The following is a 16,218-nucleotide window of genomic DNA, read 5'->3' as shown; positions in this document are numbered from 1 at the left end:
AGGTAATGCGCCGGCGGACACAGCTGGGGGAGTGCAGCTGAGACGTTCAGGTGGCCGTGGAGAAGACTCCTTTCCATCACCTGAATGTGCCGGCTGAAGGAGAGCCACGTCCGAGCGAACACCGGCTCGTGTGGACTGTGGCCGTTGTCCCACTGCTGCCTTCAGGTGCAACGGGGGATTCTCCGAGCCGGAGAATATACCTACAGGAGGAGGGTTAGGTAAGTGCTCCTCCTGGCCGGGTTCTCCACTTTCAGGTGGCCACCTGACAGCCGCATTGGGATATAATAGGCGGCTTTACAGTCTGGTATTCTGGCCACCTGAAAGTGGCTATAGATAGGGAGGACAGCCAGCGCTTGTTTCCCAGGGCAGGAGTAGCAAATACCTGAGGACCTGTGTACAAAGTGAAGGGAGGGAAGTTTAGGGGAGATATCAGGGTTAAGTGTTTTTTTTTATGCAGAGAGCAGTGGGTCCCTGTAATGTCTTGCCGGGGGTCTGGTGGAAGCTGAAACATTAGGGGCATGTAAGAGACTCTTTGACAGGTACATGGATAGAAGTAAAATGGAGGATTATGAGGTAGGGAAGGTTTTAGTACTTTTTTTTATTTGCAATATTTTATCATTTTAAGTATATTTAACAATCAACAACCAAAATACTAAATGTCTTGTTGGGCAAGTTGTATTTCTTTTTCATCTGTTCAAATTACATGAAAAGTCCTCTTCATAGCAAATTTCCAGACATTGTATCCCATTATGATACCAGGCCTCTAGATTCTTGTTGTTCAAGTCATGGATATGAGTAAATTTTGTCTTGTAGATGCTGCCAATCCTCTTCAGTCTGGAGCCTCCACAGATCTCGCCCCATATCCTAACCAAGTGTTTTAAAATGGGGTTGTCTGTCCTGTGGCTATAATTCTATTTATAAATAAAATCATTGCACACCTTCATTTTTAGGGAGCATAATCCAATTTGTACCAAGGAGGGGGTATCACCACCCTAAAAAAAAATGAAGAAATAAATCTTTTATTTTGTAACTGGGCAACCAGATGCCTCCTAATCTATAATCCCCTGTTAACCTTTCCAAGGATATTCTGGGTACTTCACAGTTCCATATAAAATGCCCAACATGCTTATTAATGATTTTGCAAAAGGTTTGGAGTGGTAGAATGGGGAAGGACTGGAAAAATCCTGCAATCTTGGCAATGTATTCATCTTCACACAGTTGATCCTGCCAAATAGAGTGATGGGCAATTTCACCCACCTACCTACTCAATCCTTCAATTTTACGAAGTAGCAGGAGGTAATTAAGTTTTTATAAATGCTGAAGATCATTATCTACCATTATTCCAAGGTATTTAATGTCCCCCTGAGGGCTACATGAATGGGCTTGTTTGTCGGTACTCAGTGTGATCAAAATATGTTAGTGGGTTGATTTCACTTTTTTCCCAGTTTACCTTGTATCCTGAAATTTTGCTGTAAGCTTTTAATAAAGTCTGTAATTTAGTGAGGGAATTAACCGGATCTTTAAGTACAGGATTACATCTGCCATAAGATTAATTTTAGGGGTGGTCTGTGTGCTCTTCTGTGGATGAACGCATACTCACTCTGCTGCAGGTCGTGGGGTACAAAGGAGGGTGCTGCTCCATGGTGGGATGGTGGAACTGGAACCAGGGACCCTAGTCTCTCCCAGTGCTTGGACAGCACCTCTCTCTGTGTGACTCTTTGGCCGTGGGGTGCTGGCATGAACTCGCTGGGCAGTGTGATCAGTGAAGCATAAACCAACTTGGTCGATGATGCTGCTAGGTCTTCTCTGGGTGCTGTGCGGATGCCCAGCAGGATCTGAGAAGCTCGTCTACCCAGCCGGGTCCTCGGAGTTGTGCCATCAGGCCAGACTTTAGGTGCCTGTGGCAACACTCTGCCAAGCCATTCATTTGAGGCTGGTATGCAGTTGTTTGATGTAGCTGGGTTCCCAGGAGCTGCACCATTGCAGACCACAGGGTTTAGATGAACTTCTGTCTGAAATTATGTGGGTGGGGGTCGGGGAGGCCAAACCTTGCCTGCCAGGTTGTGATCAGCGTCGTGGCACATGTCTCTGTTGTCAAGTCACTGATTGGAACAGCTTCCGGCCACCTCATGAATCTGTCCACCATCATAAATCGGCATCTCGCCCCTCTTGAAACAGGTTGTGGGCCAAAGATGTCCATGTGCACATGTTCAAACCTCCTGTGCTTTGGCTGGAAGGGTTGTAGCGGTGCCTTCACGTGTCTCTGGACCTTGGAGGTTTGGCAGTGTGTGCTCTTCCTGACCCAGTGTCTGACCGATTTGTGTCGGCTGGGTGGTCACCCAGGTGGAATGGTGGGCCAACCCGTGTAAGGTGTTGAACACTTGGCACGTCCAGACGGCTGGTACAATGGGCAGCTGTTGCCCTGTGGTGGAGTTGCAGAGGAGTTTGTTACCTCTGGGCTCGATGGGTATGTCTTCAAGGTGGAGGCTGGTATTTTACTGTCCTCCTGTGCATCTGCTAATGCTGTATAATCCATTCCTGGGGCCGGGGCTTGCACTGACTGGATGGATGTTTTTGACAGTGTGTCTGCCACCGTGTTATTCTTCCCTGAAACATGTTTGATTGCGATGGTGATTTTGGACACGTAGGACAGGTGGGCTGACCAATAGTTGGACACTTTTGTGAAGGTGAGGGGCTTGTGATCTGTGAAGATCATGAACTCTCTCCCTTCTAGGAAATGCCTGATGTGTTGAATGGCCAAATACAGGGCTGGTAGTTCCCCGTGGAACAAACATGCTGTACTTGACTTCCGGGGGCCGCAGGTGTCAGCTGAGGAAGGCGAATGGCTTCCGTTGATCTATTAATTGTTTGAGTATGCTGCTGACTGCCATTTTGGAGGCATCCATGGTGATGTACATCTGGGGATGGACCAGGAGTGTGGCATTGACTAGCGTGCTATTGGCCTGGTTGAACACTGCCGTTGCTTCTTCCGTCCAGGCAACTTCTTTAGCTTTGCCGGTATCAAACCATGGGTGCATAATTTGGGCTGCCGAGGGAATGAACCGATTGTAGAAGTTAACAATCCTGACGAATTCTTGCAGACCATTGACCATTTTGCGTCTGGCAAATTGGTGAATGGCCTCCAGTTTTTCTGGCAGGGTAACGGCTCCATGATGGTCGATCCAGTGTCCCAAAAGTCAATGGTGAACAGGCCGAACTGGCACTTGGCAAGGTTAACTGCTAGTCCATAGTCACAAAGGCAACAGAAGAGGAGGTGAAGATGGGTCAGATGCAATTGGTGGGAGTGGCTGGCTACCAGGATATCGTCCAGGTAGATGAACAGAAAGTCCAAGTCACGTCTCACTATGTCCATGAGGCGCTGGAAGGTCTGTTCCGCATTTTTAAGGCCTAACAGCAGCCTCAGTCGTTCAAACAGGCTGAACAGGGTTATGATGGCTGTCTTCGGGACATCTTTGGGATGGACTGGCACCTAGTGATAGCCACGCACCAGGTCTATCTTGGAAAAGATGCATGCCCTGTTGGCCATGAAGTTCTGGATGTGTGGGACCGGGTGACTATCGGAGACAGTTGCATCATTCAGCCTCCTGTAGTTGCCACATGGCCTTCATCCTCCCACGGACTTGGGCACCATGTGTAGAAGGAAGGCCCATGGGCTGTCTGAGCACTGCATGATTCCCATCTCCTCTTCCTTGTTAAACTCCTCTCTCATGAGCTGGAGCTGGTTTGGCATTAGCCTGTGGATCCGGGTGTGCAGGGGTTGCTCTTGTGTGGGGATGTGGTGTGTCACGCTGTGTTGAGGTTTACTGGGGTGTGACAATGGACGGGAACACTAACACCCTGGCAAATTCTTTGTCTGAGCATGTGATAGAGTCGAGGTGTGGAGCTTGCAATTTGGCCTCCCCAAGGGGAAAGGTCTTGAAAGAGTTAGCATCAACCAGCCTCCATTCCTTCAGGTCCACCAGCAAACTGTGCACGGAGGAAGTCTGCCCCCAGCAATGGCTATGACACTGTGTCCTGTGTGGGTATCCACGTGAATTACAAGGGGGCAGTCACTGTGCCATAAGTGCGAAGGGTGCTGCCATTAGCTCCGGCCGCTCTAGTTCTGGTATCATGGCTCGAGGAGAGCAGGACACTGATTTCGACTCCTGTGTCTACTAGGAATCTGCCTGGAGTGTCTGTCCCAGACGTACAGGAGGCTATCGTGATGGCCAGCTGCCATAGCCATTAGTGACGGCTGGCCTTTTCGTTTCCCTGATAAACTAGCATGGCGGTTGGCATTGGTGGGCCCCAGATCCCCTTCTTTGATGGTAAAAAGCACTAAGATTCGGAACTGATGTCGTTGCTCGGTGCAGTTGTTGCAGGTTTAGCTGATGGGGTGCATTGTGGTAGGGTTCATGATGTAGCACTAATTCCGATGCTGGCCCTGCTGTCTGGTTTGGCATGCCACGAAGCATCCGGACAAGTAGCCACTTTTCACGGGTTGGAGAGATTCTCGTTTGCTAGTAGGAGGTGGATGTCCTCTGACATCTGCTCTAAAAAGAGCTGTTCAAAGAGTAGACACTGCTTATGGCCATCTGCTAGCCCTAGCATGTCACTCATTAGGGCTGACAGTGCCCGGTCACCTAGAGTGTCCATCCTTAGCAACCGCGCAGCCCGTTTGTGGCATGAGGCCGAATGTGCGAACTAACGGCCTTGAGTGCCTCATAGCTGCCAGCCTCCGGATGCTCCTGTCAATTCCTGGTCAAGTGCAGCCAACATGTAGTAATATTGGGTTTCACCTGAGGCAATGTTCCTGACCTGGAAGTGGGCCTCTGCCTGCTGGAACCAAATGAGGGGTTGAGCGTTCCAGAAAGTCGGCAGTTTCGGCGAAACTGCGTTTTGAAAAGTTGAGTCATTCACGTTACTCATGCTGAAGAAAGGATGTGCTAACATTGAGAGTAGATTCAGAAGAATGATTCCTGGAATGAAGGGATTCTCATACTGTAGAGTGCGTCGAAAGAACCAAAGACTTGTTGATCCAAACCAAGGCTTTTATTAACTAAAAGACTGGAGCATATCACAAGTAGGTCGACCAGTCCAGAATGACCTGGTCTGGCTAGGAGCAATCCTTTAAGACCTGCCAGTAGGTGTGGCTACACTCTCAGCCAATCACAGTCATCCTACACTACCATCTGTACATGTACACATTGGTGATAGAATCTGTACTATCACACATACGAGGAATGTTTGACATCTTTAAGTCGGAACTCCTTGGAGTTCAGAAGAATTTGGAGGTTGGGGAGAGACATCATTGAAGCATTTTGAATGTTGAAAGGTCTGAAAAGTGTAGATGTGGCAAAATTGTTTCCTCATGGACAAGAGGGTACAATGTCAGGAGTGCCAATTTAAAACAGATACTGAGGAATTTCTTTAGCTAGAGAGTGGAGACAGGGCTGATTAAGCTAGTGCGTGGCCTGTTGCTATGTTACAAAGGGGCCCTAAATTTAAAAAAAAACTCATAAAAATATTAAAACATCTAGTAGTTTAAAAGAGAGAATGAAAGGAGCAAGTATAACCATATAACCACTTACAGCACAGAACAGGCCAGTTCGACCCTACTAGTCCATGCCGTAACAAATTCCCACCCTCCTAGTCCCACTGACCAGCACCCGGTCCATACCACTCTAGTCCCCTCCTATCCATGTAACGATCCAGTCTTTCCTTAAATGTAACCAATGATCCCGCCTCGACCACGTCTGCCGAAAGCTCATTCCACATCCCCACCACCCTTTGCATAAAGAAATTTCCCCTCATGTTCCCTTTATAATTTTCCCCCTTCAAACTTAAACCATACCCTCTAGTTTGAATCTCCCCCACTCTTAATTAAAAAAGCCTATCCACATTTACTCTATCTGTCCCTTTTAAAATCTTAAACACCTCTATCAAGTCCCCCCTCAATCTTCTACGCTCCAGAGAAAAAAGCCCTAGTCTGCTCAACCTTTCCCTGCAACTCAGACCCTGAAATCCTGTCAACATTCTCGTGAACCTTCTCTGCACTCTCTCTATTTTGTTTATATCTTTCCTATAATTTGGTGACCAATACTGTATACAGTACTCCAAATTTGGCCTCACCAATGCCTTGTACAATTTCATCATAACCTCCCTACTCTTGAATTCAATACTCCGATTTATGAAGGCCAACATTCCAAATGCCTTCTTCACCACACCATCTACCTGAGTATCAGCCTTGAGGGTACTATTTACCCTAAATCCCTTTGTTGCTCTGCACATCTCAATAGCCTACCATTTAATGCATAAGAGCTATTTAGATTTGCCTTTCCAAAATGTAACACCTCACACTTATCTGTATTAAATTCCATCAGCCATTTCTCAGCCCACACCTCCAGCCTTCCTAAATCACCTTTTAATCTACGGTAATCTTCCTCACTGTCCACAACACCACCAATCTTTGTATCATCTGCAAACTTGCTTATCCAATTCTCCACCCCTACTTCCAGATCGTTAATATATATAACAAACAGTAGTGGACCCAGGACCGATCCCTGAGGAACTCCACTGGTCACTGGCCTCCAATTGGACAAACAATTTTCTACCACTACTCTCTGACACCTCCCATCCAACCATTGCTGAATCCATTTCACTACCTCCTTATTTATACCTAATGCCTCCACCTTTTTTCTTAACCTCCTGTGGGGAACTTTGTCAAAAGCTTTACTAAAGTCTAAATAGACAACATCCACAGCTTTCCCTTCATCAACCTTTTTTGTAACCCCCTCGAAAAACTCAATCAGATATTGTCAAGCATGATCTACCCCTGACAAAACCATGCTGATTACTCCCTATCAATCCCTGTACCTCCAAACATTTGTAAATACCATCCCTCAGAATACTTTCCATCAACTTACCCACCACAGACGTCAGACTCACGGGCCTATAATTCCCAGGTTTACATTTGGACACCAAATGCCAGAGGAAGCTAAATTTGGAGGAGAGGGATGAACTCAAAGGGATTAAATCATTGCAAATGCAGCCTTGTGCATTTTAGGAATGGATACAAACTGATGAAGCAGGTTTCAAGGGGAGTAGGTGGCCAGGCAAAGGGGAGCAGGGTGAAGGACAGAGTTTTCAGCTGAATATCTGGTGATGGGCAACAAACTCCAGCAAAGGGGCTTGTCAGGTGCGCTGCAAGTGGCTGGAGACCTGCCTAGCCATCAGTCCCAGTGCCCATCCCTGTGGTATCATGTAGACTCCCTGCTCTTGCTCTAGGGAGAGTTGGGCTTGAATTGTAAGGAAGACAGTTCCCTGAAAGACGGTGTCTACTTTGAGCCCCAAGGACAACATCAATGCGGGATCCACCAGTAAGTGAACGTATCGCCCATGGTGTTGCATCAACAGCAAGGAGATCTTTAGCTTGATGTTTTATTTTGAAATATCGCGACTTGTTCTTAAAATTAGCTGCTGCATTTTTTACACTAATTAACAAAGAATCCTTTATCAATGGACTTGAATTGCATACCTCATGCCGATAAATGTATAAATGGGCACTTCCCCCGTGGCCAATGACATTTTAAATATTTCTGTCGATGCCCCCATTATTTGTTCACTAACCTCCCTCAGGGTCCTTGGGAATATTTTGTCAGGTCCTGGAGATTTTTCCACCTTGATTTTTGTTTAATGTAACCAACACTACTTTCTCATTAATCTTTATTATCCATGAGCTCACTACCATATTTCTCCACTTCATCTGGCTCAATATTATTTTACTAAGTGAATACTGAAAAAAAATTTGTTTAAAATTTCACGCATCTCTGACTTCTCATGGAGTCGATTCCCCCTGATCTTCAAGGGGACCAATTTTATTTCTCACTATTCTTTTACTTTTAATGAATCTGTAGAAACTCTGGATTTATTTTACTCTGTACTCTTCGCCTTTCTAATTTCTTCAAGATTTTTTTATACCCTCTATTCCTCAAGCAGTTTATACCTGCTCTACAAACCAAGTTCCCAATATTTTTTTTTACTACTCTCTATTCCTCAAGCAGTTTATACCTGCTCTACAAACCAAGTTCCCAATATCCTCCGAACCAAGTTCCCAATATCTTTTCAAAACCAAGGCTCCCTACGGTTTTTAACCTTTCCTTGAATCCTCACGAGGACTCATCAACTCTGTGCTCTCAGAACTTCTCCTTTGAATATCGTCCATTTACCTTCTACATTCTTCCCTGAAAATATCTTAGAACAATCCGCACCCTCCAAATTTGCTTTCTTCCAGTCAAGAATCTCCACCTTTGGCCCACTGCTATTCTTATCCATTACTAGCATAAAACAAATAGTTTTGTGATCGCTAGACCCAGTGTTCCCCGACACAAACCTCTGTCACCTGACCCATCTCATTCCCTAATAAGAGATCCAATACTGCCCCCTCTCGAGTCGGTTCTTCTGTGTACTGATTAAGAAAACTTTCCTGAACACACTTAACGAACTCTATCCCATCCAGCCCTCTTACTGTACGGGCGTCCCGGTTAATGTTTGGAAAGTTGAAATCTCCCACAACTATCACCTTGTGTTTATTACACATATTCACAATCTCCTTACAAATTTTCTCCTCTAATTCCCTCAGGCCATTTGGTGGTCTTTAATACACTCCCATTAATGTTTTCATGCCTCTGCCATTCAACAATTCTACCCAAATAACCTCGCTGGATGATCCCACCAAACCTTCCTGCCACAGCACTGCTATAAAGTTCTCTCTAATAGCACTTCAACTCCTCCACTTTCTATTCTGGAATATTTAACTGTCAAACATGCCCTTCCTGCAACCAAGTTTCACTGATGGCCACAATATTGTATTTCCATTTGGCTATCCATGCTTTAAGCTCATCTTCCTTATTTCCTATGCTTCTTGCATTAAAATGTATGTGTTTGAGAGAATGTTATCCTCTACCTTTACCTCCTTCCCTCCTTCATTTATTTTTACATTCTGTTCCCTCCATTCCTTCCAATCCAAGTGTTCTTCCTCCTTAATCTCCACACTCTCATTCTGATTCCCATCCCCCTGCCAAATTAGTTTAAACCCTCCCCAACAGCTCGAGCAAACCTGCCCACCAGGATAATTGTTCCCCCTTTAGTTCAAGTGCAGTCTATCCCTTTTGTACAGGTCAGACTTTTCCCAGAAGAGATCCCAATGATCCAGAAATCCCCTGCACCTGCTCCTGAGCCACACATTCATCCTCCACTACTTTCTATTTCTACCCTCACTAGTGTGGCACAGGAAGCAATCCTGTGATTGCCACCCTTGAGGTCCTGCTTTTCAACTTCTTCCCTAACTCGTCCCCACTTCTAACAATGTCATTAATCCCCGTGTGGACCACAACTTCTGGCTATTCGCCCTTTCCCTCCAGAATGCTATGGACTCTATCAGAGACATCCCTGCCCTGGCACTTTGGAGGAAACGCATCAACTGGGAGCTCCGATCTCATCCAGAAAACCTTCTATCTGCTCCCCTAACCAGTGAGTCCCCAACTACAAGAGCCCTTCTCTTTTCCCCCTCCTTTTCCCTTCTGAGCCAGGGGTCCAGCCCCTGTGGCAGAGACCTGACCTCCATGATGTCCCCTATAGATCATCCCACCCCAACCCTATCTAAAGCTGTATACTTGTTGCTGAGGGCAATGGCCGCAGGGGTACTCTGCACTGCCTGTCATCCCTCTTTCACTTTCCTCATAGCCTGACTGTCCTGACTCCTGATTGTTAGGAGTTATAGGGAGATAGTCACTCGTATTCATCACTGCCTCTGCCTCCCTCCAGCAACAACTCCAGTTCCCTAACCCGATCTTCCATGAGTTGCAACTGGATCCATCTTTTGCAGCTAGTCATCTGGGACATCTGTGCTGTCCTTGACCTCCCACATCCTGCAATCGGAGCACTCAACTGCCCTAATTGTTGATTCTTTTGCATCTGCACCTTTCTCTTGAACATTTATTATCCGTTCTTTGATTGACGGTGTTACAATAATCTAAAAATTACTGTGATATACATGTATAAAAACTGCAGGTATATTAATAGAGGAAATGGATTATTATAGTAATAGAGCAAGCATTTAGCTCAGGGCCCTTGAAAATGCAGCATTTGCTGCCACTTCAATCTGTCACTGAGTGGGGAACCTCTGGAATTTGCTATAATGGGCAGTTGTGGAGGCCAGGTCATTGGGTGTATTAATAGTCGGGTATCAAAGGTAATGGGGAGAAGGCAAGGGGAGTGGAGCTGAGCAGGAGAATGGACCAGCTCATAATGGAATGGCAGAGCAGATCTGATGGGCTAAATGGCCTACTTCTATATTGTGTGGCCTTATTCATGCGAATGGGCTGCATTTACCAAGCCTCCCCAGTATAAAAGCTGAGTGCTGGATGTACATCAGTGCTTTGTCATTGAACATGTGGCTGGATGCAGCACTGGGAAGCTCTGTAGCGTGCTTCTGACTGCTGGCTGCTTTTGGTGATAATGCTACAAGGAAATGATTGGAGTCGTGTGGAAGAAGAGATGAGCTGAGCCTTGAGGAGGTGGTTCTCTTGGGAGTTTATTCAGGCCACTCTTGTACATGCCTGAGGGAAACAAACCCACTTGATGTATTGCAAACACCATTGTTTAATGGAGTTGCCTATTTGTTTATTAACTAGAGAAATGGAAAATGGGTGATTCCTGCTGGTCATGGCGCCAGAGAATCCCTCTGAGAGCACTCTCCAATGACAATAGGCCTCTGTTGAATAGGGATAATTCTGTACACAATGAAACTGTTTCCTTATATTGACTATTAAGGGCTATTTTATGTCTATTAAGCACAATACTGGCACACTGTACATCAGATAGCTTATTTTAGAACTTTGATGTTATAGGGCCTTGAATTACTGACCACTTCCCTTCTGGAAGAATGTCTTGTGGATCAGCTGCTTGCACGTTTGTCAAGGGCTTGTGTTTTTAAAGGCCATACTAATCCATGGCAAGATATTTGAAAACTGCTCTTTTATTTGTATGGTTTGAGGGTCGTGGAAAGTCCAACTTAAAGTCTAAACAGAGTTAAGACCATGAAGTAGTTGAGCAGAAGTAGGTCATTTGTCCCATCGAGTCTGCTCTCCCTCTCAGTCCTACTCCCCTGCCTTCTCTTAACCTTTGATACCCTAACTATTCCATCAATCTCTCCCTTAAAAAACACCTGGCCTCCACAGCTGCCCGTGGTAGGAAATTCCAAAGCCTCACCACTCTCTGGCTATATTTTGTAGTGTCCAGGTGTTCTGACTGATGTCGAACTGGATGTGTATCTAACTGCTGTTGGGAATTGGAGCAGCTAAAGTCACTTTCATTGTTCAATACTGTCATGGTCAAAGTTGTGCTGGCTGGAAACACGTTCTTCACCCCACGGAATTATTGCCAAATACTTACTGATCCTAATGCATTTCATTCTCTCCACATTCCCATCAACTCTTCTAGATTTCCCTCATTCTATTTACAGTGGCCAGTTAACCTACCAATCCATGTTTGGAATAGGGAATCTGGAAGAAACCAGCACATCTGGGGGAGACCCCCATGGAGTCACTGCAAGAATGTGTAAGCACTGCACGGAGAGCCTCGGAGGGCAGGATTGAACCCAGGTCACTGCAGCTATGAGGCATCAACACAGTGGTGTGTCACTCCCTGCAAGGCTGCATTTTCCCATTAATTTTTCTGTTCTGTTTTTAGTTTTGGTCCACTTGGATATCCAGCTTGCATGATCGACCAAAATAATGACTTCTTGTCTCAACACAGACGCTTGGCTGCTCGGGACACTGGAATGTATCTGGCTTTCTTTGACAATTGGTTGACATCCAGAAATGGACTGAATGAAGATTGAACTGGCTATGTTGTTTCTCTCCAGTCACAATTATTTGGCTATAAGCAAAAAGTGATGGTTTGGATGAAATTTGCCTATATGGCATCCTGTTGGGCAATCTAGATCTTTTCCTTGTGCTTTCTGATTTGCAATTCTTGAATATTGTTCCTCTTTTCTTTAAAATACAGAAAATGCCAATGCTGGATGTGCCTTGCTACATACCTCCAGAAAAGTAAGTGAGCTTTATCTCTTCGAGTTTAGGTGATGGTTGATTTTTATCCAAGCATCTCAATGTGGGTCTGGATGAGGAAACCTATTTTCTAATGAACAAAATATTGGGGTTAGATGCTGTTTAAAAGATGGTTTATTGACATACTCATTGTCCAATGTACATTTGCAATGATAGTGGAGCATATCAGTGGGTGGCATGGTTAACGCAGTGCCATCACGTCACCAGCAATTGGGATTGTGGGTTTCAATCCCACGCAATCAGCATGGAGATTGTATGTTCTTCCCGCATCTGTGGGTTTCCTTTGGTGGTTGGGTTTCCTCCCACTGGTCAAAAACCTACTGGGGGTTTTGGGTCAACTGCATGTAATTGGGCAGCAAGGCTCATGGGCTAAATGGCCTGTTACCGAGCTGTATGTTTACATTTTAAATAAAAAGAGGAGTGGAAAATGAGAACATAAGAAATAGGAGTAGGCCATCTGGCCTGTCAGTCTGTTCCTCCATTCAATGCTGATCTAATCCACCTACCTGCCTTTTCCCTATATCCATTAATTATCTTGCTATGTAAAAAATCAAGTCAACCTCATCTTAAATGTATTTAGAGGCATTGCTTCATTACAGGTGCCAACCTATAAACCTACTTAAGAATCTATCCTTCACTACCTCTACCTATAAACCCTCTATATATTTTTTTCTTGCATGCATATGCCTGTCCAAGAGTTTTTTAAATGTTCCTTCTGTACCAGCCTCCACCACCACCCCTGGCAAGGCATTCCAGGCACCTACTACAAAAAAATCTTAGCATGAAGTCTCCTTTAAACGTTCCTCCCCTCATCTTGTACAGATGACTTCTGGTATTTACTACTGTCACCCTAGGGAAAAAGGTGTTTGTCGTCCATCCTGTTTCCAAGCTGCACCCCTCTATGCTTTGGAGATAGTTCTCATGATTGTGTAGACCTTTATTAAGTCGCCTCTCATCCTCCTTTTCTCCAAATAGAAAAGCTCTAGTTCTGTTAACCTTGCCTTGTAGAACACTTTCTCCAATCCAGGCAACATCCTGGTAAATCATTTCTGCATCCTCTCTAAAGCTTCCACGTCATTGTAATGAGGAGACCAGAACTGTACACAATACTCTAAATGTGGTCCAACCATAGTTTTAGTGCTGCAACACTACCTCTTGACCCTTGAACTCAATCCCTCTACTAATGAAGGCCAGCATTCCATAAGCCTTCTTAACTACCCTATTGACTTGCATGGACATCTTGAAAGACCTATGGATTTGGACTTCAAGGTCCCTCGGTCCTTCTAAACTAGCAAGAATCCTGCGATTAACCATATACTTGGCCTTCAAGTTTGACCTTCCAAAATGAATTCCCTTCACACTTGTCCAGATTGAACTCCATCTGCCACTTCTCCACCCAACTCGGTCTATATCCTGTTATAACCTATGGCAAACTTCTACACTGTCCGAACACCTCTAACACTTTCACTTGCTATAATAACATAAATGTACATCATATTAAAGGTGGTTTTGATCTCAATCATTTTGGAGTAAGCGTTGATTGGGGAATCAAAGAGCTGGGCCACGCAGTTAGTGGAGCCACTGCCTCAGCACGGGGGACCTGGGTTCAATACCAGCCACATGCTGTCCATGTGGAATTTACCAGTTCTCCCTGTGACCACGTGGGTTTCTTTTGGGTGTTCTTGTTTCCTCCCATGTCCCAAAGACATTGGGGTTGGTAGGTTGATTAGTTGCTGGAAATTGTTCTTGGTATATAGCCAAGTAGTAGAATCTGAATGAATTGATCAGAATGTTGGACGAATAATTTAAAATCCATTGGTGTAAATGGATGCTTGATGGTCAGCATGTACTCAAGGGGCCAAAGGACCTCTTTCCATGCTATTACCCCTCTCTGCCCAGGAGCCAGCTCTTCACCAGTGCAGGATCATTTCTCCTGTCTTTCTCCACAGATCTGCAGCCTGTTTCCCTTTTCAAATACAGTAAAACCCCTGTTAACCCAAATTAAAGGAACTGGTAACCTCGAGCAACTGGCAAAAAAAAAGAAATTAAAATAAAATAATAGGTAAAAGTATGCAATTTTAAATTTGTAAAAGTAAATCTTCTCAGAAGAAACACAACATTTTGAAGATGGGAGCAAGTATTCAGCCAGTGGAGAGTCTTGGACAGGCTGTGCTCATAGCAGCTGTTTGAATAAAGTTGTGTGTATCAGCAATGGGATCACCCAGGATGGAGAGCTGGTTGATGCCACTTCCCGTTGGGGTGACTCTTTTAAAGTTTTTCCTAATCTCTGTTTAGTATGTCTTTTTATTAGTGTATTATTATATTAGGAAGGCTTTATCTGTAAACTTGGGGGGTGGGGGAAAATGAGGGTTAGTCTTTTGGGTGGCTCTGTAGAGGGGGGAGGAACCTGAAGATGCTGTGCTGGTTAAATGTTTCAAAGAACGTGACTAAAAATAAAGTAAAATGCTTTGTTTGCATATTACTGCAAGTGAAGTTTGTTCAGTTTCAGTACAATTTTGTTTGTCTTTTGAAACTATTTATTCTTATTGCCGGTGTATTAGTTAGACGTTGTAAGAGTGGTCTCAAGCAACTAGAAAACTTGCTTATCCAGTATCTACCAATGGCCATTGACGTCGGATACTAGGGGTTTTACTGTACACGTTTTGCTCTCTCCCTATTGAAATGGTGTTGGAAGTAAAGTCAGACACAGTGTTCCAAATCGTCATGTCCTGCATGGAAGCATTTATCCTGTCTCCCATTTGGATTTTCTTGCCAATTGCCGTCAATCCGTGCCCTCTTGTTCTCTGCCCTCTTGCCATTAGCTCAGTAGGTATTTGTGATTTGGGCAAGCACCAAAGATTCTTTACAATTTGGCACCCAAATCCTGCACTCCATGCTGGGAAGCACATTGATTGCTGGTGGTTTTGGGGCAGGAGCAGATGGCCATCTTGCCCACAGCTGTGGGAGACATAGTGTTGGCCTCTAATGTAATGATTGCATTTTGCCAACTTCTCTACATGTGCTCAACATTCTGGTGCCATTGGAAAGCAGAAATGTAACAAAGATTATTCAGAAAAGAATATGGGTCCCACTGACCAGACAAAAAGATTTTAAGGTGCTAAAAAATCCATTGGACCAGATTTATAGGGCGAACACACAAGTCTGTACAATGTAAGAGGTCTGGAAATGACCCCAATTTTTCCTTGCACCTCCTACACGAGCTGATCCAAATGTGAATGTTTTCTCTCGAGTGATGGAGTCTCAGGGGTGATTTGATATAAAGTTTATCAAATTTGAAGAGGTATTGATAGGGTAGATCTTTTTCCACATGAGGAACATTTGATGGTTTTTTGGCCTGTACTTGTTGAATGTGGAAAGGTGTGGACAGAGTAAATGTAGAAACATTGTTTAGCATGGTGGGAGAGGCCAGAGCAAGAGGACACACTGAAGAACAGAGGGTGGTGAATCTGTGGAATTTATTGCCACGGGCAGTTGAGGAGGCCAAGTCATTAGGTGCATTTAAGGCAAAAGTAAAATGGAGTGGACTAGAAGGGCCAATATGGCCTGTTTACATACTATGGTGATATGGGGAGTAGGCTGGGCAGCAGTAGGAAAGTGATTAAATGGTGGGGCAGACTTGATGGGCTGAGTAGCTCCTCTTATGGTCAGGATTGAAGCCTCGTTGCTGGAGCTGAGAGCAGGAGCTTCATGAGTTGTGCCACCTAGCTGCCCCTCTTTCACAATTGTTCTTTGGCAAACTAGTAACCATTGGGTGGAGTGAATGCAGAAAACACTCAACGCATCTGTGAAGACAAAGTAAATGATTAAGACCTCATGCTGGTGGTCTTGCATCACCACCAAATTCATTATCTTCTGAATGTACATCCACAGCCAGATGAAACAGGATTTCTCCGGGCCACACGGTTATTACAAATATGTAATAATGTAAAATAACTATGCAAATACTTTGGGAATATTAACTCTGGTAGTTAGATAATCGAGTTTACTGGCATGTGTGAGTTGCAGTGAGAAGGTGAGGAGCAGGAAAGGTTGGCGATTTTGCCCATTTTGAAGGGGAAGGGTGGTG

General features: G+C 44.8%; 1 protein-coding gene across 1 annotated transcript in view; it reads left to right on the top strand.

Moving 5' to 3' along the window:
- Positions 1–16,218, top strand: part of slc4a11 (solute carrier family 4 member 11) — a 146,645-nt gene that overhangs the window by 34,465 nt on the left and 95,962 nt on the right. The window contains exon 3 of the mRNA XM_069922730.1: positions 12,070–12,113. Coding sequence (XP_069778831.1) covers positions 12,070–12,113 — 44 coding nt within the window. The remainder of the gene's footprint in view (positions 1–12,069; positions 12,114–16,218) is intronic.

Source organism: Narcine bancroftii, chromosome 3 (assembly GCF_036971445.1).
Source record: "Narcine bancroftii isolate sNarBan1 chromosome 3, sNarBan1.hap1, whole genome shotgun sequence".
Classification (NCBI taxonomy): Eukaryota; Metazoa; Chordata; class Chondrichthyes; order Torpediniformes; family Narcinidae; genus Narcine; species Narcine bancroftii.
The sequence above is the reverse complement of the archived record's forward strand: the minus strand, read 5'-3'. Positions and strand labels throughout refer to the sequence as shown.